This window comes from Hippoglossus stenolepis, chromosome 4 (assembly GCF_022539355.2).
Source record: "Hippoglossus stenolepis isolate QCI-W04-F060 chromosome 4, HSTE1.2, whole genome shotgun sequence".
Classification (NCBI taxonomy): Eukaryota; Metazoa; Chordata; class Actinopteri; order Pleuronectiformes; family Pleuronectidae; genus Hippoglossus; species Hippoglossus stenolepis.
Window position 1 is genome coordinate 21109475 of NC_061486.1, and position 27638 is coordinate 21137112.

General features: G+C 40.8%; 1 protein-coding gene across 5 annotated transcripts in view; it reads right to left on the minus strand.

The window, feature by feature from the left end:
- Nucleotides 1-27638, minus strand: part of phldb1b (pleckstrin homology-like domain, family B, member 1b) — a 105820-nt gene that overhangs the window by 45714 nt on the left and 32468 nt on the right. For all 5 annotated transcript variants that reach the window (XM_047339562.1, XM_047339563.1, XM_047339564.1 and 2 more), the window contains exons 5-6: nt 8842-8967; nt 797-2301 (exon numbers count right to left, since the gene is read on the minus strand). In XM_047339562.1, coding sequence (XP_047195518.1) covers nt 797-2301; nt 8842-8967 — 1631 coding nt within the window. The remainder of the gene's footprint in view (nt 1-796; nt 2302-8841; nt 8968-27638) is intronic.

A 27638-nucleotide genomic window follows, 5' to 3' on the forward strand; every position in this document is an offset into this window, starting at 1 on the left:
CAGTTCCAAAAATTATCTTGATGGAGATAACTGTAGGCATTACACTCCCTTCCTCTAGGAGGTCGGACAGATAAGAGTTAGACCAGGAAAATTTTATCACAAACAGAAATTCTTCAGGTGATAATCACTCTAATTAACTTCTTTAGATGCGTTAGAGGGAGCTTGAGGGTCTTTCCAAACCTTAGATCCTCAGTAAAATCCTCACACATCACCTTGGGGGGGTCTTTTCTTCATTAGAAGACTAAATTTAGTGAAAATTCTACAATTGCATAATCCTGTTTAAACAGGCATGGTCCATTACTTTTCAAATAATCAACCACAACAATTTGGGGGCTCAGTGCCTTGCTCAAGGGAACATTGCAGAGATAGTTGTAATTATAAATACTAAACGCCTTCAGTTGGCTGGCACACAACTTAGAATACTCCACCTAATCAAAGATTAAATGGTTTAATTTAGAGTGTTGATTGGACAAAATTTTTATTTTTACCTTGGGTTCAATCATGTTCAGTATAAAAAACAATTGTCAATAGTGCATTATCTGTCACAGAATAACTTTTATATTGTGTATTAACGTTTGGTATCAAGTAGATAACAGCAAAGATGCTGTGTGACAAACTGGTAAAACACTAGTAAAATGTCAAATTAAGCCATAACAATGAGTAAAAATCTCTTTAAAATCAGCTACAGAAATGAGTAGAAGTATTAAGCAAAATTACATTAACCTGTAAAGAGATGTTGAGAGATATTCTTAAACTGAATTACAGTTTTTCATGCTGACATGTGATCCTGACTCACCAGTCTCTCCATTTCCTGCTCTCGAAGCCTCTCCTCTCTCTGTCGCCGGTGGTACTCCAACAGCTCATCCTCGTTGTCGCTGATTTCGGTGATGCTGTTCTTCCTCTCCCTCATCCCAGGGTGGGGTCTCCCTGCAGACATCTTTCTATGGGTCCTGGGACTGGCGGCAGGGGACGAGCCAGGCAGGGAGCCCAGACTGTAAGCAGGAGACAGGGTATTCCCAACACTCGCCTTCCGTACCCCCGCACAACTACCACTGCCCTCCATCATCATAGAGGTGGGTGATGGACTGCGGGCTCTGACTCCCCTGCTGCACATCTGCTCCTCAGATGTAGATCCAGTCTTTCGTCTGAGCCTTGGACTCTCTGGGACAAGCTTGCAAAGACTTGAGGGACTATCTGGGGTCCTCAAGGTAGGGATTGTCCCTGGTAGCGCTCCTGGGAGTACTGGGACGCCTCTCCGAGCCATGGAGGGGCTAAGAGGAGGCAGCTCTCTCATAGTGTTGCTTGCTCCGCTCCCACCATTCAGCTCCAGGTTCCTCCTGACCATACGAGGGCTTTCAGGGGGCTGCAGTGAACGTGGATGTTGCTGAAGCGGCGAACCTTGGATGACATGCACAATGGGGTCCAAAGGAGGCTGGAAGGCTCTGAAGGGTTGGGAAAGCTGCCTGGAAGGGCTAGAGGGGAGGGAGCGATCAGCTAGAGTGGTCTGCTCTCTGAAGGGGCTGGCAGGTCTTTCATGGAGCACCGTGGTTGACTTGGTCCTGGGACTGGAGGGAGATGGGGACGAACAAGTAGGGAATTTAGGAGTGAGTCTGGGGCTACTCGGCACAATGTTTCTACTATTGAGAGATTCACTAGAGGACAGCAGGGACATCTGTCGAGGGCTTTCAGAACCATCTTGGCCTAGTCCTCTGCGACTTGGCTTGGGGCTCGGAGGAGCTTCTGCTAGGACCATCCTTTGCAGCCTTGGGCTTTCCTGAACCTTCTGACCAGCCCCACCGCTGCTAAAGTTAGGCAAAATGGTCCGTGGCTGGGGTAAAGGTGGAGGCTGGGAGGTGAAATTGTAGCTAGAGGAGCGTACAGGCACTGGTGGCAGAGAATAACTCTGGTCCTGGGGTCCTCCACTAGGAGATGGGCTGGTAAAGCTCCCACTGCTGGCTGCTGAGGGTGAGGAAAGGGGGGAAAAGGGAGGGGAATTATTATCATAGCTGGACCCCACAGACATGGCCCCCGGGCTGGTAGGAGGGGACAGCAGATACCGTCCTCCTCCATTAACCATGGGTGACAGAGGTGAGTGAGGAATCGATTGGTCTCCAGGAGGCTTTTTGGCCTCCAAGGAAGAAGACTGAGGGTCATCCATGACTAGGGAGTCCATGATGTCCTGGAGGTCCTTCTCAATTGAGCTGACGATTGCACTGTGCTCAGACTGGTTTCTCTCTCCAGGAGCTGGGGGCGACTTGGCGGGACTGGACTGGTGATTCCCATTGACGAAGCTCTCTGTGTCTAAAGGGGGAGAAAACAGGAAAAGAATATCAAGCTTTGGGTTTAAAAACACTTGACACAAGGAAGGTCTATGTGTAACAATCACACTGACATTAACTTTGAATCTGAGAGCTCTGCCAAAAAACTTTCAGGCTTCTCCAACAAGAATGTTAAACTTGGCAATGCAATGTAAAGTCATCTGGCAGAGTTCTGCATTTGTCAATCAAATGGGTTCAAGCCCATATTCCCAGGAGATTTCTCTGAAATGTGTAACAGTGTAATTCTACTGTTTACCCAAAAATTGGCAAAACAGATGATTAACTGAGTGACACTGTCATAACTTTGCAGAATTGGAAATTGTGTGTCACAGCATTACTATTTGGAGAGTGTTAAATATTGAGACTCATGGCTGTAATACCGCCTTTCACTGCATTTTACTTTCTCACCAGTAGGAACATTACTGTCTGCTGTCTGCTCTTTATTCACCAGAATAAAGACTTTGCTCACAGGTCTCTTAACAACTCACCTTAGCTCTTAGCACAAGTATGACTCAATGACTCTTACTCTGACAGTGAGTTACTGCAATATTGGTTTAACTATTGTCAATTCAAAGCAAATTTGTTCATGTTTGCTGCTGTTTTTGCCCCTTATCTTTCCATAACTAATACAAAGTGCTTTGCTTTCATTCCTACATTCCCTTGTTTGGTTAGGTTGTGTGTCTGTGCAGAAATCACACTGCAAAAGTATCTGACCTCTCCAGAAACAAATTTGCTTGATAATTCAGAACCTCCACGTCCAGTCATAATCTTGTGAAAACTTCATCACTAAATATCCATGCTTTCCTGGCCCAGTGTAGAATCCGGACAATCACAAGGGCAGAGAAGGGATTAGTGGTGAGGAAAGAGGGAAGGACAGAAGCGAGGAGATGAACTGAGAGACAGGCCTGTGCAATGGATAGGGATCAGGAGATAAATGTGCCTGCGTAACCCAATTACAGTAAAGCCCGAAAGCAACGTAGGACACAGGCCGAATAATCTAATCTTAACCGTCTCTCTTTAATGTCAGCATAGTAGATTATTGCAACAGAAACACATGGCCACGTGGGAGATTCACCAGCGTGGCCTTAAGGCAAGGATCAGAGCACAGATCAGGTTCTATTACTGCTAAATGAAATCTGCGTAAATTGACTCGTTGTCTGTTTCAATGGAAACATGAGGATAATTGCAGTGTGGAGTCATTAGTGCGAACACGGAGGTAACGCGAGACGACAGAAGAATAGAGCTGTCATGCTCAATGGTGTTGTAATAACATTAGAAATCAGACAGATGACAACGGAGTCAAGCAGAAGATAACACAAAAAAACAGACCAGAATAGAAACAGAAGTCAATTTTGTCTCTTAGTGGAGATGACGTCAGAGAGCGACGTCCCATCAGCAAAAAATAGGCACAAATAATGCATCAGCTGTGTTCAGCAGAGATGGATGCTGCCTGCTCCCTTGTGATGACTCTGCCTTCATGAAACCTGCACACATTCACATGAGCATCATAGAGCATCATGGTCTGCAGGCTATCACACAGACACGCTTCATCTGTTGAGCTCCACGTGAATCTCAATGACAACAACCCTGATGGGTTATTACGTGCAGGGTCAAAAATCTGGGGGGGTGGGGTGTACAGAGGAGGGGGCGACAAAAATAAATGCATCCGTTTGCTGAGGGAAAACCCATGCAATGATGTCATCGCCTCCGAGTCCACCATGCCAAACCTCATTGGAAAATCGGGCAATTTGACGTTTGCTGGCACGGCGGTAAAAACTGCGAGTCTGACACGACACGACATGAGAGATGTGGTTAAACACGATGACATCTACTGTTCGGCATCGGTGACATCATCAGTGAGAGCTTGTTGCGATGCACAAACATGTGGATCTTCTGCTGTCCCCCCACATTCCCTCCCTCACACTGTGATTCTGCGGTCCAAGCCAACATATGTGTGTTTTTCTACTTGATCACATGTTTTATTGAAGACCTGTGTCAACCCTCCAGGACCAACAAGCGAACGGTCTTGTGTCTTGTGGCCGGTGCCTCATCACTTCTCTCGCCCTCACACACCGAGCAGCGGGGTTACTCACATGAAGGAGCACAACTGCGACCCGGTCAGTGTCAGCGGGCTTCACTTGCTAACATGACCGCCCACTGAGGCCCACATCCTCCGGACACCGCGGACAGACGCACCGGGGTGTGACGGAGCCCTGCCGCGCCTGGCTCCACACACACCGAGGGAGATTTGGAGATTCACCGGCGAGGGTGATGTTTCAGCCGGGGCTTGGGGAGCTGAGGCACCGCCGCTGCCCACGGTACCTCTGCCGTCAAGCTACCGGAAACAAAACACGGCTTTTCCCACCAGGGCCTTCAAAGTAAAACCAGCGGTCTCGTTTAAGTGCACGCGGGAAATATTACTGTAAACCTCGTGTCATCGCTGAGAACAACAAAAATAGATTCAGGGTTAATGGGATGTCTTCAGTGTGAGAATAAGTTTATTTTCGTTATGTCAAATACCAACACTGTCACTTGAGTTATGAAAGGTAATAGTAGGCAGGCTCTACACTGTACACTGTATTTTAAGAACAACATGACACCAGAATGAATACCTTTCTTAAATAGACCGCTCCTATCAAATGAATGATGTTGTCTTTTATTTTGAAGGTAAAATCGCCCTACTCCCGGTGTCCTGGTTGACTTGACGTCGCGCTTCCTCTCCAGGCTGCTGTGAACTTTGACAGCTCTTTACTGTGTCAGCGGTGGACTGCTCTCTGTTAATGTCCAAATTCTAGATGAGAAGTTTTTTTCTGAAATAATTATTTTACTATGCTGGTATTTCAACTGCATTGAAAACAATGCATCAGGAGGAGTTATTCTGCTATTGGACCACCAATGAATGACATTCACTGATTTTCTTCAGTGACAATGAGTGGCTTTTTTAAATTACTTGTTTTATAATAAGGTCTGATCATCAGGACAGAACATTAGCTTAAACAGGAACGGAAGTCTTATTCCAACAACTTCCAATGGGAGAAAACTGTGAAGAAAACCGAGGTCGAGTTCTGTCGACAACAGTTTTTTTCTTTGTGGAAGTTAATTCATTTAAAAACACTGTGTTTAGTGCATCTGTTTGAAGTTGTCTGTACACACACACACACAGCCAACAATAACAACTAAAGCCATAACCATATTTTATTAGACCGTAAACTTCTTTGATTTTTTTTAGCACTGGCCTTTTTATGACATGCACCAAAACTATGGGAGGAGGAAGTTAACAGTTCGTTTCAAGAGAAATTCCTGCAGGGAAAATACTTTTTAATTATGTCACATAAATTAAAAGTATTACTACAAAATGGAATTGAAGTATCAAAATTAAAAGTATTTATAAAGCAACAAATAAATGGCAATGTGACTGCTATACTTGTATATGTTGTATAAGTTAATTATTATGTATGGGTAAGAAGATTTTTACTGCAGTAGTTGTTCAAGATGGAACATTTTAAAAAGCTTTATTTGAGCATAAATTGAGTGACATAAAAATACTTGAGTTAACTGAGTTAATTATATCCTGCCACCATTTAAACACATGTTTATAATATAATCAAATAAAATATGATACAGTCTAAACAATAACATTCAGTTTTCACAGAGTCTGTCATATGTGCTGTCAAAAACAAAAAATGCAGAACAATTATTTAATAGGTTATATGTACCATACCTATACTGAGCTTTTTCATATACAATTCTGAATAAAACAAAACAAATGCATCCTAAAATAGAGACCTTATTAATCCATAACCCTAACCTGCTGAAATTCAAATGCGGAGCTAAACGGAATAAAAGGTACAGACTTCTCTTGTTGTCCTGTAAATAATCAAATTCTATTGTATTGTATTTATATTATTGCTCCCGTTGTTTTTATTGCGTAATAAAATCTAAAATGAATAATGAATAATAGAGTAACCACAATAACAATCAACCGCATCCCAAACGTTCAGCTCTGTCGGCAGCTCTGCTTAACACACACTTTCGAGCAGCCAGTGTCGGATACAGCCGTCACATCACAGACAGAAGGTGGACGAAGCAAACATATAGAAGGCAGGTGGGGGGGTGCAGAGGGAACTGAAGGGGAAACCCAGGGATGGAGGGGGCAGAGGTGGCAGACAGTAGAACGAACTGGAGGTTTATAAATAGTTTCTGAGAAAGATACTGTAACCCCAGCCCTCGGCCTCTTTAAGCAAACAGCTCAGCGCCACAAAGCCGTCTGCTGGCCTGGCAGAGAGGCACAGGAAACGTCCAATCAGTGAAGAGGTGGGAGCTGAAAGACAGCTGGCTGGAGACAGCTGGTCAGTGGACTCGTCACTGACCTGGCAAAGCTCACCAAAACCAAACAACAGACAGGTGAACGTGACCGGCATCATGAAAGTAGTGTGGCACCACAAAGCTGTGTGACAAATGAACACAGGAGGAGGACAGATGCAGAATAGAAAAGCAATTTTTACGCAAATGTACCGTTATGTGCCAGTCACCTAACCTTCATCACAGCTGGTGTGTACATTTGATAAGACTGACACATGCAGGGGGTCAACGTAAACTTCTCACCAACTTCACCTACATACAGACTCTTTGGTACAACACGTGCTAGTGATTATCAAACCAACTTCAGCCTGGTGTCTGCACACTTAATCATTTTGAAGTAACTGACTGGACTTTTTGGCTCCTCTTTTCCCAACTTCACTTGCTGCTGGCTTCATGGTGCATGACACCTTCCAATTCATACTCATAACCAATGTGTAATAAACCTGACCTTTACCTGATCTCCTATCTTACTGAACAGATTTGGCACTTATAGGCTACATCCATATCACTAAGTTCAATAGAGAACAGCAGTTTCAAACTGTGCACACAAGTGCTTTCACTCTGTATCATATTTAATCTCAGCCCATACTAACACGCATTCAAACGCATTATCACGTGACAACTCACGTACATGCCTAGTGTACGTGCCAAAACTCTGGTTAACGAGTCCATACACAGATAACAAGTGTAATTTCAAAGTCTCTCCAAGCAGATATGACAGATATGCCCTCTTTATCATGGGAGTGGTATAAGCAGTCTTCATCTGGATGCAACTCAGGAATGCATAATTGAGGAAAATGGTAGGTTTCTAAACAACGGAAGGCTTTCATTAGCGGGAGAGGAAGGACACAGCACCCGGCGATCATGCCTGCGCGCTGTAGTTGTGCCCTGGTAGCAGGTAGCGTCAACAGTAGGAGGGAAATGACACAATGCCATGGCAGATCCGTGCTAGTGGAGCTGGCCAAGAAAAGATACACTTATGGTAGTGAGCCTATGAGGAGGAATATTCAGAATACACGCAGGCATACATACAGCTAAAAACTTTGCTTGGAGACGTAGAGGAATGAGATGCTCATAAAACATGCTGGGCACTCTTCAGGCTTCAGAGTTCAAAGGGTGCTGCATTTTAAATTCAGATACCAACACTAACGCTCTTGTAGCAGAGCTGTAATTACATATTCAACATGTTTAATGTAGAAATGTTCAGAGAGAACCATTTCGGGGCATTAAAAATAATGACATTTTTCCATGTCTAAAAGCAGATCTTACAGCAATAGTGGTGTAAACTCACTTAGCTTATTAATAAAAAATACAAAAAAGAATAACTAAAATACAAAAAAGCTAAATCTGAAAAGGAAATCAAGGTGCAAAAGCAATATATTGGCTCAGTCCTGTATACAGTGACAAATTCAGGGGTGGCAGCTGGAATAGCATTGGCCCCTTGAAGAGCCCCTGTCCAGTCAGTAGTCTTTAAAAAAAATAACAATACCAACAATAAGTATGACCAATTGTTAAAAATATTTGTCTTTGAAAACACAATGTCCACAAGGAACAATTAAAAAATATATATTCAGTGATGTGTGGCTTTGCTCAAAGCTATAGAGCTAACAGTAAACAAGGAATGACTTAAATGTCAACATTAATGAATCAGGAAATGTGCATGGATGTTGGACATATAATTGGCCCCTCTGCGTAAATTGTGGCCCCTTTATGGCCCCTGATTTAGAAAAATCCTAGATCCACCACTGCCTGTTTATCAACAAATGAATACACTTGTATAGTGTTAACAGCTGCTGCTACCTCCACTCTATCCCAGCTATAAAAAAGGGTAAAATGCTCAGGGTTTACTGCAGTGCAAGCAGCCACCTATAAAATGAACAACCCTGCTGCTCCACCTCACCACCAACCTGTTCGCCTCCGAAACAATGTCAGCCATTCATCCATATAAGGCCAAACCGAAACCAGAAATCAGGAGGAGAAATGCTCTTTCTTATTAATGTGACAAAAACTCAGTGTGTCTTTGTTTCACACTGGGCCTGGTGTTTCTTTTTTTAGGTGGAAAAGGGTGTAGCTATTGAGTGAAAACAGGCAGAAAAATACAGTAAAACACGCAAATTAATGGGTGTAATATAAGGATGCACATTAGTGCCTGATGCATTACCTGCACATATTCTGTAGTCCCCCGTGGAGACACTTCCTCCCTGGGGCATCATGCTCTTCATTCTGAAGGCTTCTTCAGGGTGGTTGAAGCGGAAGAAGTTTGATTGGCCAAAACACAGCATGCAGCCTGGAAAACAGCACAAACGTCATTTCTATTAATTTCTTACACACAAAAAAAAACAGCACAGTTTAAAATGTTCTACCTTTAGTTTCAGTGGATTACACAAGTTAGTGAGGCCCACAATCCCACTTGAGCTAAAAGTGCAATTTATTTAAAGTACATAAACTGTAAAGTGCTTTGAGTGGTCATCAAAACTAAAAAAGCACTTTTTAAATACAGACCATACAGACTAATAAATAAACATATTAGTACACATGGCAGATAAGCATGTAAGAGTAAGTTTCTTTTTTAATTCATGTGCAAAACTCTAGATGGAGCACGGAATTGTAAGGCCTTGTTATTTTTTATACTATACTATACTACTATACTATACAATATCATTATAATTTAAAGAACTAAATAATGATATAAAAAGCAAAAAGGAGCAGCAGCTTGAGTGGGGTCCCAGGATGATACATTGCCAACAAGTCAAGAAGTCCTTCGGCCATTTCTGAATGTTCAAATACTGTAGTTTGGTTTATATTGTTTCCCGTTTATCAGTCTGGTCTCAGATGATGGATAGACGAGCCAATGTGACAATCCATTGTGCAGATTTAGAAAGTAGAGTTTTAACTTTTTAAATCAAGTTGACAAATTATTGAGTATGGTCTATTGTGCATGTTATTAACAAAACAGAATAAACTTTTTTTTATGCACAGCAGCCTGTACGCTGACACTGTACCTCAGATGACAGCAGTTTTCCTCAGCTTTTCTTTAAGGACTTCGTTTCTTGCAAGATAAGAGTGGATAGAAAATAAACTAAAGATTACAGTTACATAATTGAATGCAATTATATCTGTGGTGAGATTTCTGAATCTATCAAGCCATACTATATCATTAACTCGGGACCATATCCCAACTGTTGGTTTACAGAGTAAACACAACGAGACAGCATGTTAATCAGTAAGCTTCAGAGGGCCGTGCTACCAGTCTGAATGCTAAGTTCAGCTATTCACCTGCTATATCTAGCTTCATATGAAGTGTACAGATGTGTGAGCAGTACCATCCCTCTCATCTGACTCTCAGATGTGAAACAAATGAGCTTATTTCCTGAAATGCGAAAGTTTTCCAATTGAACATTAACCTAGATTACACCTATTTTAAGCACACAGGTTGGACAGAGACACAGAGGAATGTCGTAATAGCCAAGAGAGGTTGGCAAGGTGTGTGTGTGTGTGTGTGTCTGCTCGGGTGGGGGTGTTGAAGCAGTGCAAGTTGCTAAAACAGGAACCAACAGTACGAAAAGGCCGTACTAACTCAGATGACATCATCAACACTGACTTATGGAAAAACAAAGCATGAGGGCGCCTTTGTCACTGTGAGGTGATAAACTCAGATGAGACAAATTACTGCTAAAATAAAAGACAGAGTGCAGCAATCATCTTTAAGTATCACACCAGTTTGGGCTTTGCATCAAAATGAGAAATTCATAATTTACACAAAAAAACATTAGCATCTCATTTGCATTTCAAAGCCTCTTTTTTTTCTTTCTGGAAAGCAGCAAGTTGCATCAGGAATGTAAATTACATTTTTAATTAGTAAAATACCCCCAATGCTAAATGAGCCCGTCTTCTTTCCGTAAACTAAACCCATGGGTTTAGACATTCAAACTGTCTGATGTGCCTTGCCCCAACATCCTTACAGGAAATGCATCCAATTATGGAGATAAGAAGCTGGAAAAATGCTGTTTTGGTAGATGTTTAATCCCACACAAGACAAAGTGATGACAGACTGAATCTTCTGTTTGAAAAATATAAATTTATAGATCTCAAAAAATATGTGGAACCTGTACCAACCTGTGCAAACAACTCATGAAATTTCAGCATGATTTCATATTTGCATTTGTTTCTAGAAAGTTAAAATTTTATGTAAAAATACATGGAGTGCTATTATAAGGCTGCTGATGCAGCAAGTGGTGCCTCAATTTAGGTTTCAATGTTAAAACGTTAGCTGTACTTATCAATATTTTTATAATAACAAAGGTAGAAAATGACTATGAGTCTCATGTGGCATTGAACCAAATAACTATTTTCACCTTGTTCTGAAGTTCAACATCTACAGAATGTTTTTAGTGTCTTTCAGCTGATTGTTTTAGTTTTACAGACGACAGTTGTATGTTTTTTTCACTCTAGCTAAGTATTCAATAACAAAGCTGCAGCATGCAACACACAGCACACAGACAAATATAAAAACTAACTGGTGGACATAGAGGAGCAATCAGCTGCTAAAGAGCCAGGTAGGTTTAAACAAAGGACAGAGCTAATGTGGGAGTAAATATTGGAGTTAATTCACAAGGTGCTGGATGGGTAAGCAGGCAAATGGACTATATTTATATCACACTTTTCTGTTATGGTCTTATTGACCATTTAAAACACTAAATACAAGTCACATTCACCAATTCACGCACACATTAAGACACACTCAGACACACACACTGCCGGCACAACTGTTGGGTATCTCGCCCAGGGACACTAGCCCACATCCTGGAGGTGCTGGGGATCAAACCACTAATCTTATGGTTAATGGACAACTCACTCTACCTCATGCTCCCCCGCAACCACCCAAATGTTGCTAGCAAATGTGCCATATCCACTTTAGATGGCGAAGAATATTTCGGGTTTGAATTCTTCCCAAATGTCACTGTTATTTTTGAGTAAACATCCATTACTTGTGTGGTACATATTTTGTTTGTGTTTATTCAAGAATAAGGGATAAAAATGTGCTTAGGATTCTTTTTCTTAATATGAAGCAGCAGAAACACAATATTACAAACGCTATAAGTCATGAAGTGACACAGCTGATCCTCACGTTGATCAGGCCTCAGACCCTACAAACACACTCAGTCTCTATGGTGACATAAATCACATCCACTTTCCATAAAGATTTGAAATGTCAAAACACGTAATGCACATAAATAATTCAGCCTCTTCATGTGCCACACAGCCGATAAAAGATAAGCAGTCACATGTTAATTGCTCTCTCAATTTAGCGCCATTGTCCTGCTGAGATTATGAGGGAGAGGTCTTCCAGGCAGAGCAGAGATAAGATCCCTGCTTGTCGTCACAGGAGAACACGAAGGTGGAAACTTCTCCATGACACAGAAGGCTGAGGTGACGTACAATAAAGCCAGATGCCCTTTTATTCTGGACAAACACACACTGACAGGCTGGGAGGAACCACCTGATTAGATCACAAGCTGCGGGCACGGACACAACTGATGCACAATGATGGAAAGTGGCTGTTTTGACAAATAGATAAATCTGCAGCCCAGAGGCAGTAGAACAGGTAAGTAAAAGCAGAGACACTTTAGGAGTCACTCAGAACAGACATAACACACCGGTTTCGACTCGAAAATACCATAATTCCATTTCTATTGTTTAGATATCTTACCCAATCTTTCCACGTTCACTGGACTCCCTGACCCAACACATGAACTAACGCTACATCCATACTACTCAGTTTTTGCTTGAAAATGCATAAACTTTGCTACGGATACACCCGTCATCTACACTTCTCTGAAGTTTTAGAGCTGCTAAAACAGGGGAAGTTTAAAAACGCTGCTGGCCCTGTTTTAGTTTGAAAACTCTGGGGCAAAGTTTTAGTCTAGATGGGCAGAAACAGTGATGTTTAGAAACAAAAACGTAGACACTCACAACCACTTGCTGATTGGGTCTTTTCGGTAACAATTTAGCCTTTGCTGATTCATCACACTCCTATCACATAACCTCTTCCGGAAGAAAACAACTGGCATTAGCCTCGGCTACCAGTGTAGAACTCAACATGGATAATCAATAAAAAGCGTTGTTGACCCCGTTGTGTTTGCTAACAGCTGTTGTGCCGGTAAATTCTGTATTTTACAATGATACAACTGCTTACATGCTTAGGAAATTATTCTTTCCTAGCTATCAATCTGTGTACATCGGCATCGGCTGAGTGCATGCAAGTGGTCCCATAAGCCGTTTTCAAACAAAAAAGGTAGTAGTATGGATGTAGCCTAACGGGGCCACCAAGACAGCCATTCACAAGGCAATTGAGGGTCACCAAATAAACTGGAAGTATTAACACAGTGGGAGAAAACTGGAGCAACACAAGGAACCCCTTCAAGACACTTGGAGAAAAATCAAACTCCACACAAGATAGGACTCTTGAACACTCAACCTTGCTTTGAGTGTTAATTAAAATGGTGCAGTGTATTGAGGAGTTCCAAACTGATTTCCTAAGCTATAACAAGTTCATGCAAGTCATCAGGGTTGGGATAATTACTGCCAGGGTGAAAAAACATTAAGCAAGAGCCCTTCCTTATATTGAACGGAGAAGCCACTTGCTGTTGTTGGGTGTTGATTGTTTTTTTTTTTGTTGTCTTTATTCACCCAAGTGTAAACAATGCTCACATTTGAACTAGCAACCTTTTGGTCACGACCACACTTGTGAATCAAGGCAGCTGTTCTAAAAACATTAAATTTCCCTGAACTACAAGAAATCTCTTCACAAACATTTCTGAAATAACTTAGATGTACAGTTACATCACCTGAACATTCACTAAGTGGTTGGTGGCCATCTGTCAGGTAAATAATAAGGAAATGATTGACAAATATATGCAGTTAGCTCTTATAAACTGATTGGAGAAGGATTGTATTTATTTCTGAGGAAAAGAGTATTAATCGAAAAAGAATAAGATTGTATGAGGTGATAAGTGCACGCTAAACCCTGTGTGTGATACAGAAACCACAGGAATAAAAAGCTGTATAATTAACCTTGTGCAATATTCAACTAAATTAAATAGAATGACTGCAATATTTTATTTTATTGTACATTATATTTTGTAAATACATTATATTTTGTAAATACATTATATTTTAGAGTAGAATACTCTAAAGAAGAATAGTAGAGTAGAGTAGAATACTCTATTCTACTCTATTCATGTATATTTTATATTATTGTTGTTCTGTCTTTATTAATCATTTACTTTATTTTTTAATTCCGAACTTACTTTTTTCAATCGAGCTTTGCAGAAATTTCTTTCACTCTTTCACCACGGGTGTGACAGTATCTTGAATCTTTAGTCTCAGACAAAGCAAAGACCTTGGAAAACCTTCATGAAAGTCAACACTGTTTGTTACTGGAACAACTTGTCTTTCTGTTTTCTTTACACACTGTAGTGTGTCTTGCACACAAGTTAGAATCCTAAGCTTATAAATAATTGCTGACTAGCACAGTGGCAGTGGTAAATAGCATTTAAATTGATATTTTATATCGGTACAATAAATGCCACATGTTGGGTGAGCCAACAGAGTTTTGCTTGTTTGCATTAGTATGTCTTTTTTACCTCCAGTATCTGGATAAAGTGGTGCAGAAGCCTGATTTTAAAGTTTCCATCAGCGTTCCCCTCAGTGGTTACAACACTATCCTCAACATAATTTTGGTTTGTATTTTCCACAGTTGAAAGGGTTTCTGTCAATAGTTGGACGTTTCATCAGCAGGAAAATGAGCACACCATCAGTTCGGTCATGAAAGGAAAAACAAAAAGATGCTGAGTAAGGCCTTTGGAAGCAGCCATCGGGATGTTAATACCGCGGTCTGCAGAGCCACGTCAGCTCAGCCACCGTGTCTTCATGCTCTCCACTTCAGGCGTCATCCGACTCCTTCACCTAGCTCCTGTTTCCTCTGGATTCTGCCAGCAGCGCTCTCCTCCCGTCACCTCCCTGACTCACAACACATACTCCTAACTCGGACTTGCTCTAACACGATTTCCCGAGTAAAGATCAATTCAGGCGCTTCATAGAAGAATGCTGGGTAAAAGAGCATAGCTTGAAATCGCATGTATCTGACACAGTCATAACAGAGCTGGCTCTGTGGCACACCATGCGTCATTTTTACTCAGCAGTAGGGTAAAAACAGTGAGAGGAGATGTGGGAGAACAATGTTGACTTCAGTTCTGCACCTCCAACAGTGTCCTTTTATAAATTACTTGATAAAGTCCTGCTTTAGGGGTAAATGAAGATCCTATCAGTGAGATATTATCTGGTTGTATAACTATTGTTATACAACCAAAAACCATGAAGAGGAAGGTTGTTATTTAACAGCATATATCTTAAATTATACACTAATACCACCTCCTTTTGAATTTCAGGTCCAGTAAATTCATAGCTGGCAGCAGTAAAATTATTGACATCAAAAGACCATGAAGATATTACAGAAGAGGCATCTTTTAGCTCAAAGTACCACAGATGGCATCAAGCTGGCTTTTTTTCTATGTCTTTCTATTCCAAAAATAATTATATCACAATCATCAGCTGTAGCCACTACCTTTTAAATTCATATTAGTTAGTTAGTTAAGTTCATAGTTGTTCATTTGCATTTAAATTACAACACTGTACACACAATTAGCTTGGCTCTTAACAATCAGGGATTCTGAAGATATCAAATAAACAAATAAAGTAGAATGTCACTCAGTAGAGCACATACCTCTTCCAAAGCCCAACAGTCCCCTCACCAGACCACATTTGAATTCACTAGATCCAGATTTTTATTTGGCTCAGCACAATGTTGCACACACTCATAAACATCAGCCGCTAAAACATCAACAAGATCCATAAATCATTCTCTGAAAAGTCAACCAACATGTTTAAAAAACGCCCTCTCGCAACGTGTAAGAAAGTGGAAGAAAAAAGTCTGGTTCCGCACCCTTATCCGGAGATGCGCCAAAATTCAATGGGACCTTCCCTGGGTGATGCTGCACTCCTCAAATTTCATGGAAATTAGTTAAGTAGTTTTGTAATTCTGGATTAAAACTGGAAAACAATTTTTTTTTAAACTAAATGGACAAATCTCCAAAAAGTTCTCATACACATTTGTTTTCTATATGTTATGTATATACTGTTTTTCCCACAACTTATTAACTTCAGTTGATGCTTTGAAAGTTAACACAGAGTATCTGTGAGTAAATCACACATACAATTGTCCAGCGTGGTGATATCGTGTGCATGAACATACAGGCACCACAGTGGTGCAGAGGTTTTTGCTGATGGATGAGAGAAGACACTTCTCTCCTCTGTTCTCTCAGCACAAACTGCTGCTGGCAGCTGACACTCACTCACACACTGAAAGCTCTGCTGCCCCTGAGGGAGCCGGCCCCTGTATCCTTGCACCCTCAGCGCCCTGTCTGTGGTCACTGACAGGACAGTTGCCACCAGGGATGAGTCAGCAAAACAGAGCACACACACACACACACACAAATACAGTCTACACATGCAACACACATGCTCATTCAGAAGCAGTGGCTATGATGCACCATTATTATATATTTGTATAGCCCATATCAACAAATCACAATTTGACTTTATAGTTGCATAGAAATAATGATGTTCAATTTAATTGCATTGTTTCACTATCATACATTATCTTCAAGCTCTCACTACGTTTGGAATCAGAAGTTGGACTAGAGTGTTAATGAGTAATTAATGTCATTGTCAATTACAGTAATGATTTTTTAATCAAATGTAACAAAACAGCAAAAATGTCATCACAATTTACCAAAACCCAAAGCATGTTTACATCTTGTTGTATTTGTCCAGTAGTCCAAAAACAATACGATAAAATTATTGTTATTCTCATACAAAAATGTCCTCAAGTTTTAGAATTAGCAGATCATAACATATCAATTCATCATTAGTGTTGTGAAATAATTCATTCATCAGCTTATTATTTCAACACTTCAGATAAAAGACTTTTGTAGAACAATGACACAAATATAATATTAGTTGCCAGTCAAAATCAATGATTGAGAATATTAAATGATCAACCAGCTCTAGTAAAGGTTTCTCCTACTTTACATTACCTAAACCAAAATGAAAACAGCCTCTCTGTTCAGAAACCCAGACTTCAGCATCTGTCTAAAATTACCTGGGTGATATTCAATAGTATTAGCTCCCTCTTCACAAACAAAATATTTGTCCATTCTACTCATTTCATGAAGGTGAAAATACTTTAATTTGCATCCCTTTGTCCGTGTTGGCAAACACAAAACACGTGTCTGTCTTTACCCACCAGGGTTTGTGACAGATAAAAACATGAAAATGTGAAATACAGGCCTGCAAATATTTCACATCAAAACTATTCCCAGCAGCTACAAATTTGCAACAGTTGCAAAACTTGTTCAATAAAAGTCTCAAACAGAGTCGCACCAGATCATTCTTTGGAAAATTACGACGTCTTCAACATCATCCAGTGAAGATGATCTTGTCCTCATCCTCACTAACATTTCCCATTCTACAGGGTGAAGAAATAAAAAGGGAAAGTTCCACTGCCTCACACAGGGGCTGAAGCTCTACCCCCGCCACTTACGGACATGTTTTAAGAAGTCGGTGGGACGGTTTGAGGTCCTATCGGTCCTGCTAGGGAAGCTAGCACCAGATGTGTAGAGGCAGAGGACCAACAACCAGGAGTGTGTTGACCCAGTGTGGGCCCGTCTAAGGTAAGTTGTATCCTTAACTACATCAGTGTAAAGTGATTGGTTGATGCCTTTACTTATGGTCCAAACTATTTTCTTTATAATCTCCGATCCCGAATTAGTCAGCGTTTAATATTCTACATAATCGTCCCAAAATAACTCACGTCTTTGTTCAGTTAAAAAAAGTTAAAAAACTATTTATGAAGCAAAGCCAGTGTCAGGCAGAACACACAGCATCTTCCTAATCAATCCATTGACTTGTAGTGAAATGCTGCCTGTGAAGACCATTACTGGCAGTCTCTTGATACCAATTAGCACTCATCTAGTCAAGCAGTACAACACCGCACAGCTACTTATCATGATGGATCCTCCAGCAGCGAGGAGCCACCCTGCAGGGAGCATCAGACAATAGATCTCGTCTAAGTAGCAGTGGATTTATGATCCTGTGAGACATGGAGCATTTATCCAGGTCCCTGGAACGGTTCGGAATATGGAGATGCTCTAAACAGGCCATGTATCATACTCATAGGCGAGAAGGTGGGGATGGTTAGGATCATAAATCATACAGTCATCCATTAAAGCGCACCCTCGAAAGTGTTGACACAGAGAAACTGCAGTGCTTCGTTTCGCAATTACGGGAATGACAGTTTAATTTAATGGAAGCACTTGTGTAAAGTCAATGAACTGGGAATGACCGATGTATGAAGAGAGGCCTGTTGGGATAGTTCCAACATTTAAAAACCAAGATTGAAGGAGCAGAAAAAAACGGAGCTAGTCAATAGCTTATGTCAACTGTAAATTTACGTAACAGCAGCTGTTTCTGGTCTCAAACACCAGTCTCCACCCAAATAAAGGGGCTTTTTCTCACCTTATCTCCAGCACTGACCAGAACTTCTGCAGACATACCATTCTCATATCAACCAAACCAATGGGTGGAGTTGTTGACCATCCATTAACCACACCCCAAACCACTAAATCCTCTATTTAGACTGGGAGGGCTTTGGGTGAGAGATGTTTGGGATGAGTCTGTTTTTCTGGCATGTCTGTGCTGCTCAACACATTTATGATTCCTCACAATTACATAACTGGGCTCAACATTCAAATGGTCTTAGCTTCTTCGGAAAGCACCAAGTTAGCAGTGAGTTCTGTACAATTCTGTATGAGCAAAGCACTAAGATGCTTTCTTTCGAGAAAAGAAATGTCCAGAGTTTCCAAAAAAGTAACACAAAAAAGGAGCACAAAAAAGTTTTCCAGTACCGATCCAAAGTCCTCCTGTGCAGCCTGAGTTTCAACCTGTGAGGCCTCGTCTTCAAAGGACATGTTTTCCTCAGTGATCTATGTAGCTAATCAGCTGCGGTGACAGGAAAGGTGAACCCTGGAGGTCGAGCTCTCTGGGGATCAACTTTCTCCACAGCAGAGGGGTGGTCTCTTTGACATTTATTAATGAAGTTTCAAAAGGTTCAGCTACTGTAGCAGTAAATGTTAGATCCAATGAGAAATGGCATCATTTCCTCCGCCAAGGAGGTTATGTTTTCTTCATTTGTCTGCCTGTTATTTAGCGGGATTACGTAAAAACCAATTACCACAAAACTCGGTGGATGGATGTGGTATGGGTCAGGAAAGAAGCAAATCAATGTTGGTGTAAACCCGGACCAGGAGCCAGGACATTTTTTCCCCTCTTTCTTTAACATAGTAAGGAAGGGGACTTATCAACATTTTTGTCAATTTCTCAGAGAATAATTCGTGGATCTTGATGGAAAAATCGGACATGTTTGGGGGACTGATACTAATGAGGTTGTGCAATTCGGTGCATAAAAATCTGAATCTAGTGAATTCAGGATTTTTAAAAGCCGTCTCTACTGCAACTTTTGCACCAATGTAGCCTGATATCTGGACACTTCCACCTCAGATGGTGAGGTGACAGTGGCAGTCCTGGTCAGGTCATCTGATCCAAACAAATGTATTTTGGTTTCATCTCGAACCAATTCATATTCTTTGGCTCCAGTTTCCACTAACAATCCTTGTGCCAACTCAGAAGCTCTTTTCCGTCTGTTTTCATGTAGTTGGTTGCGAATATAGCAAACTGTGTGTGGCATCATTTTTCCAAGGACAACCACTGCACCACAATCTGGTTTCAATTTTTCAGGCAATTCCAAACCATGTGGAGGTTTTTTAATAACCTTGTTCTTGCACTAAGCCTTAATTGAAAAAAACATACGAGTCATTTTCGTTGACTTGCTCTGACGTATTTTGGGGCTCATATTTTCACTATTCACATTCAAAATAACAAACATCAATCACTTCTATGTACCAGTCACCAACAGTCCATTGGCAGTGATTTGGATCTCTTCTGTTGTGTGCAGTATCAGCCCCACATTTGACATGACTGTGTTAGCTTCAGTTATTTAAAACACACCAGTATTTCTTTTTCCCCTCCTTCACCAGAACCCCCTGACCCAGGATACGCATGTCAAGATTCTTCCAAGAGCCAGCGGTTCACAAACATTTTAGGATTAGTTCTCTGAAAGGCTGACGTCAGTGAAATGAGCTGCAGACACTGAGATCAGTTTAATCAACGGCTGCTTTTCAAAATCTTTCCAGCAGGAAAATATGACACATTGCCATTTTCTGAATTACAAGGCATGAAGTCATATAGAACAGGACGGGCAATGTTGGTAAGAGGGATTGAAGTCACAGAGCGGAGGAAGAGTGGTGTGTGTGTGTGTGTGTGTGTGTGTGTGTGTGTGTGTGTGTGTGTGTGTGTGTGTGTGTGTGTGTGTGTGTGTGTGTGTGTGTGTGTGTGTGTGTGTGTGTGAGAAGTGAAACCCCCTCCCCAGTTAATCAGTTAGATTGATTCTCTCATCGGTGTGTGAGTGAACAATTTCTTCTCCAACACTCCAGGAACTGTTCCTCTAATCACCGCCTTCATCACACAGAGTGCACTCTGAGCATTACTGCAAGAACAGCATCCTTCAGCCCTGCACTGTGCTGTGCTCCAGCGTGGCTCCACTTTAACAAAGAAATAACCAAATACTATCAGGAATGTGGGTTAAAAGTGCAATATATGTTTATATATATATATATATATATAAGAAAATTTGGATTTCCATCAATTATATTATTCTGTAAAAACAGAATACCTGTATGGATTTACCATAAGGCTCATCATGTGGAGTGAGGACATACATTGTACTGTAAAGGTCATCACTACCTTCCCACAAGGACACTATGATCCCATTCTCTGATAAAACTACAGGAACACATAAGTGGATTATAGAGCACATACTGTAAAGGAAACAACTGCTACAGATTGAGTCAAGGTGGCGATCTATAAATAGTATTTGTCAGTCAGCAAAATAATAGGACATGGAGATTTTCCCATAAAATAATCCTTAGAGGAGCCTTTTTAAGGAAATACGTGTGCACTACCATTTAATACATTTTGTGAAGTATAAAACATGTGTTAAAAGATATGTTGAATTTGCTTTGTTTTTGTTTAATTTGACCCAGGTTTTCCAGGCAATATAAGTCTAATACGGCTTTAACAAATGCCTGTCACAGTTCAAATTGATTGATTGATTTTTCAGGTTTGTCCGACCAACAATCCAAAAACTAAAGTGACTCAATTTGCTAGAAGAAAATGAATATTTTTAGACACTATTTTCATGATCCATTAAATCATTTGTAAAGGCTAAATACTCTTCAAATATGAGGATCTGCATATTTTCTTTTATGTAAAAAAGTATCATAGTTATTTATCATTTGGATTTAAAACAGAAAAAAACAATAAATCGTCCTATTCTAGAAGTTCAAACCAATAAATAGTTAGGGTTCATCAATAGACCAATCAATTAATTGAGCAGCATAAGTAAAGCTGAACATGGAACTTTCTTTATGGCAGCAAGAGCTCATGGGTACTCATGGATACTGTACTATTTAAAACTATTTGCCAAAATTACAGAAATAAGATTCAGAACATTTGGTACATTTTTCAAGAGATTTTCTTGTGTGTGTATAGTTAGGATATCCTTTAAAAGAGAAAACAGACATGGGAGCACAGAATTGGGGGAAAGCACTTCTGTAACCAGGAGCAGCTCCTGATAGAAGACAACTGTACTAACTCCTGTCGTTAAAGAATTACTGAAATCCAGTAGAGGATTTGAACCAATCAAGGTCCAGTATTGTGGCTTGGATTTAAGTCTAAGGAAATATTAAATACATTATTTACACACATAGAACATTTTTCTAATCCTGAGTCAGTCTAGAAAAAATCATTAAAAATGAACATCTACTAAATCTACAAACTTAATGCCAGAGCTGTCAGGATTAACAATTTTAAAAACCCTTCTGAGTATTTATTTGGGACTATTCAGGCCAATCAGCATTAATGCCACATCATGCCTCAAGGGTACTGTGGCATTAGAGAGAGAAATGGTTGGCAGCACTGGACCTGATCTGAAAAGTGTCTGTGGTACAAATATTCCATGGGTTGTGGTGCGGCCACATTAAATCTTTCCAGAGCGACGGCCTGGCCTCAAGTACATTTCCCAGAAGATTAGATCAGAGGAACCAGAGGTGGTCAGAGCGAGAACGCTTCACATTCTACCAGAGTGAGTTCATGTAGAGTCAGGGGAGTTTGGTTAAAGCGCTAGAGTTACACTTATATATGTTAAAGAAATGCTATTCTGTAAACGTTACATGCTAGTAACACTGGCTCTGCTCTGTTGAGTAGCACATCACGTCTGTGGCTTCAGATCCGGCTCACGAGTGTTGTCACATTAGACTCTCTGCAGCAGCCTGTCTGTCAGAAGCTGTGAAAACACATTTTCATCTCAAGCATGTTCACAGGATCACTGTCACCCAACACCACGGCAAAAAGAACAAGCAGAAAGCGAAGAAACCTGAATACTGGTGGTTTAACGTTATCTGCAGTACTGTGGAAGTCTTTCTTCTTGGATTTTCTTTTGAGGAAGTTTCCATATGTACAGCAGCTTTTCTTCTCATGTTCAGATATGATGGTTGTTGCCAGTTGTCAGATTTATAAGGAACGTACAAGCAGATTCCGAGAGCTCTGACAAGAAATAGTGGGATCATCTGAATTTTGTTGGAGAAAGAAGTGCAGTAGAGCGGTTTAGGCAGCCTGGTTCCAGACCTCATCTCAGTTTTGCTCAGTGATTCAAACAGTCCTGGTTCTCTACTCAGTGACAGCTGTTTGGTAAATAACTGAGCTAATCAGAGCTTTGTTGGTAGGATTTAAAATACGTCATCTAAGAAACTGAACAGACACAAAAAAAAGTTTGTACTTGCAGGTTTTTTAAGTTGGCTTAAAAACATAATAACTCCTAAATCGGCAGCAACAATTGGTCAAGATGACAAACAGGAACTGCAGCTAATGACCACTACTACAAATAACCGATAATTATCGACTGACACTTTCATTGGCTGGATGAATATGATAATCTGTTTTCAGACCTGCAGTGAACTTTGGATAATCTCCTGACATTCTCCAAAGGGGCTATGTGAGAACACAAGTGAGAGGCCCTGAGCTAAGGATGAAAAAGAGAAGAAGAAGTTGTCAACTGAAAAAGACAGCAAGATTCAAGAGCTTTTGCTGATAAAAGTCGACACTGGTGTCAATGTGCTGTGAACAAACACACGTGATCTCCGCAGTGGAATTAATAAGTTTACATCGTGTCTCTGCCTGCTGCATCATCCTTCAGCTGAACACTCCAGAGATTTCTGTGTTGCTGTGAACACGTCTGAGCGGAGAACCTCCTGCTGCGTTGTTCATGTGTGAAAGACAAACTCCAGAGAAAGTCCGGACCCATTTCTGCAGACATCCTCCAGAGTTCATGTGTTAAAAACAGCTTTAGTGATGTTGAATTTCAGTCAATATCATTTGGTGACATGAATGACAGCTCTCTTGGTGAGGTTCTTTACATTCTTGTTTTACCTTTGTGACAAAAAACACTATTGACTTATTTATCTGTGACACACAAAAACAAAATGTAACAGTAACACGAGTACAGAAGAATCATGGGGTCAGCAAGCTGACAGTAACACTTAAAAAAAGAGCTTATACTATATGTACAAAATTATTTACAGTACATAATCTGCTCTTCTACAACAGCTTAGAGAAAATCTTAAAGGTGCCCATTGTTACTTTAGATATTTTCCGTGATGATGAGACGAGTACACATATCAGGAGCAGAGGAAATCTTCACTTCTATATTGCCTTGACTGGAATTCAGATAGCCGAAAATCTGTGTAAAACCCTGAGGCTATGGAGCTTCGCTGCACATCACTCCACTCATCCTTTCAGCCGAACTGTGCTCTCCAGGTCAAAGAACTAACAGCAACTTTTTATCCACTATTAGTTTACTGAGAGGCAAAAAAAACTTGTGATTTTGTTGTCGTGCATGACAAAGGCGTTGCCACTATACCAGGTCACTAAAGTAGCAGAGGAGGTGTAGACAAAGGGATGCCCGCAACTATGGCTGACAGTTGCTATGGAACGCTGATGGTTTACAGCCTCAGCAAAGGCCAGAGAGTCAAGCCCACCAGTTAATCAATGACTGCCTTTCACTGAGCCAGGGCCCATCAAACACAGATGCACATACCAGAGAAAGATATGGGACTGGTCTGAAAGGAGTATACAGGGAAGAGGAGGAGGAGGGGTCAAAGCCTGCATTCACATTAGGAAAAACCATCCGAGCAAACACAAGTTCAGAAGAAATGGCTTGGAAGAAGTGATCACATGTTCGAACCAGTCTGATGCCACTATGGAAGATTTCTCCACAAGTCCTTAGACATGAAAGACCATGTAGGTCATCTGTCCTTACCCTTGGGTACGACTGATAAAACATTGTCCAAACAGTCGCAGGTGTTGCAGACCTTCATGGTCACGGTTACAATAACAAACACACAGTTACGCTTCTGGAATGGTGACAGTTTGGTAACCTTTACGACTTTACGCATAAAAACTACTTTATTACGCTTAAGAAAAGATTGTGGTTTGGGCTAAAGTAAGTGCTCCCTCCTCCGGCCAAGAGAACATTATACAACTGTTTGCACAGTCTGAGTCGTGCCCCTCCTCGAGAGTAAACTAAACTTTATGTGTAACATTAGTGGAATGCTCCTTTAAAACATTCTGTCCCATTCACATCCCCTCTGCTCTCACAGCATCCACATCCCACAGACCAGATGCAGCCTCTGCAGCAGTGCCGTCAGCTGCCGTCTCTAGTGGACGCTCATCACAATTAACGGTCGGAGGCTGGTTACTGCTTGTCCAAACAGATGTTACCTCCCTGCCCAGCCACCCCCCGTCCACTCCCTCCCTCCCTCTCCTTTTGTCACAACTACTTGAGTCAATCCCCTGCTGTTAAAACATGCTTCCACAGGCAGATGGCTGCAGGTCTGAGGATCAATCAGTATCAAACAGAACAGTGTGAGCTGTTTTTTTTAATTCAGATGACAACTAACATCCCAAGCTGCTGTAGTAAACTCAGTAAAATCATATGTCCACAAACCTGTCACTTACTGAATTCAGACATGTCCAGGTTTAAAATACATGAAGTGACCAGTGCAATTGTACAGGTTGTGTACCTGCATACTTGTCAAGCTTTTCACAGGTATAGTTTCTCTGTACTCCCCCTGTCACAATTGCTTTGGTTTTAATTTTTGTCTGGTTATAAACTATTGCTTTCAACTGTTCCTGGCTGGTTTTATTTTTATTTGGCTGTAAGAAGGACCTGCTTTTATGAGAATAAAGTCAATCAAAATGTTACTACCTTTAGTTTGTTTGTAAAAAGCAAACAAGCTTCAAAACTCATTCCCATTACTGCTCCCAATCAATCATTTACTGTAAAGTCAGCAGTAAACTGAGATTCCAGACACTTATGAATCATGTTGTGTGGTGACTTCAAGCTGTAAATTCACACACTGTGGGATAGTTGCCAGAAAGTTGTGTACACGTGATGGATACTGCTGTGAATGTTCCACAGGTGGACATCTACAACATGACAGAATAACACATTAATAAAATGGCAAGGGGGAAATATAGAGCATTAAATACAGTGGTAAATTAGTGATTTGGGACTAAACAATCGTCTCTGCTTCTAATTCAAACTGCATCAGATACAGACAGAAATGCAAGAAAAAAACTGAGTGATTCAGTTTAAATAATATTTTTGTTTTGTTAAGAACAATTATAAAGTAAAGGAAGTTTTCAGTGTAAAATACTCAAGTGCAATACGACAATTTTGTTGTTAAAGAATTAGGATATGTAAATTCAACTGTTGAGCATAAAACCTAAGTTATATTTACAGTCATAACTGTGCAACTACAGTGAAACCTCACAATGGGTGTGTGGAAGAAAATCACATCTTGAAGCAAACATCACTCATCCAATAACTGATCCATTGGATTGGTATCGGTGCCAATATGAGACCGACCTCCTGTAAACATTGTTTCTGAGGACGAAGGTCCTCTAAACTGAAGGAAGCATATTCTCTTAATCAAACCATGATTTATTTTCTAACCAAGAAGTTTTGTGACTGAACTCTACCAAACCATGGTCACAGCCTTAACTGCCTGCTTATTATTGTTGCCATGATGAAAACCTGTTGCTGGTAAACTCCTACAGGTTGTATTATTGTTACGATGATGACAAAGGTGCGGTATGTTGCTGCTGTTGGTACATTATATTGGGTCGTATCTGAAATGAGATGGAATCTTCCTTATTTTTGAGTCTGTTATCACTTACTGTTGACTACAGTTCACTGTTAATCTCTAGCACATCTGTGTAGATGTGTCATTCTTATCTTTATACCCAACCAACTTAAAATGAAACCACTTCCACATTGCTTATGGTTATAGCTTCGGTCGCTGCACTGAGGCTTAGATCATGCCAAAATGGGTGTGGCTTCATCTAAACTAAGTTGGAAAAATTATGAACACGCCCAGTTCAGCAGTGGCCATAGCAACCAAGGCTGTGGTGGTGGCCCTCAGAAGATAAGACAGACAAGGTGACCGGTGGAAGCGGGAAAGTACAGTATTATGATAAGCAGTTGGTACCTTGGGCTCTCAGGGTGACTTGCTGACACAAGGTATTTCTTAGTAGAACAAAGTATTGAGATAGACAAAGTGAGTTAGGTTAAATGGGAGTGGATTAAGGAAAAGAATAGGATTAAGTACCCAGAAGCTACTCATGTATGGATGGATCAGATTGGGGTGGCATTGGTAACTTTTCAACTAGTATTGCTCATTTTCTCCTCAATGCATCAAGCTTCACTTAATGCTGCTGCTTAAAACATCTGAGGTTAACCTGAAAACGTCCACAAGATTTCCTTCACATGATCTCTTTTGAGTTGGACGAATTGTTGGCAAATGACGAGTTTACATCTAGGAAAAACAGACGACTGATATATTGAATTGGTGCTTGGGAATTGGCAGATATCCTGATTTGAGGGATCAAAATCTGTTTGGAAAAAGAAACAAACGGAGGAGTGCGTATGTCAGCATTGCCTTGACAATTAAGAGGAGAGGTGAATCTGAAACTTCAAGGTTCGGTTTCAGGAGTAAGGAAACCTCTTTCAAAATCAAACTAAACTGGTTACTTGTATAGCACATTTGTCCTATGTTATGTTCGTTTCATGAATACGTATTAACCATTTAGAAAAAGAGAGAAGAAGAAGAAAGAAAAGAAGAAAAAAGAGCTTATAAAGAATAGTTGGGATTTCATTATATAGAGTGAACACAACCCTGGTCTACTCAAGGCACTGGTGTATTTGTAGTATTTATCCACTGTCTCATTTGGACATATTGCCTTGACCTTAGTGTAGTCAGAGGATGTGAGGTCAAAGACAACATGCAGGAACACACACACACTAACCCAGCGTATGCACACCAGCTGCTGCCAGCCTCTTTCTTCTCTCACACATGTCTGACCTGTGCTCTGGGCCTGCTGGAGCAGCCCTCTACATCACATCTGCAGCCACCTGATGAGCATTTATCTTAGACTACTCTCTTTACAATGGGGTCAACACAATATGTCAGAGATGACAGATGTTGAGAAGGTGAAGCAGCAGAGACATGACCACACTTCCAAAGGAGTGTGTGTGGTGCAAACGGCTCAGAGAGAAGGCACCCGGGGGTTAGAACTGTCTAATATGAGCAGAACTCAGCGACC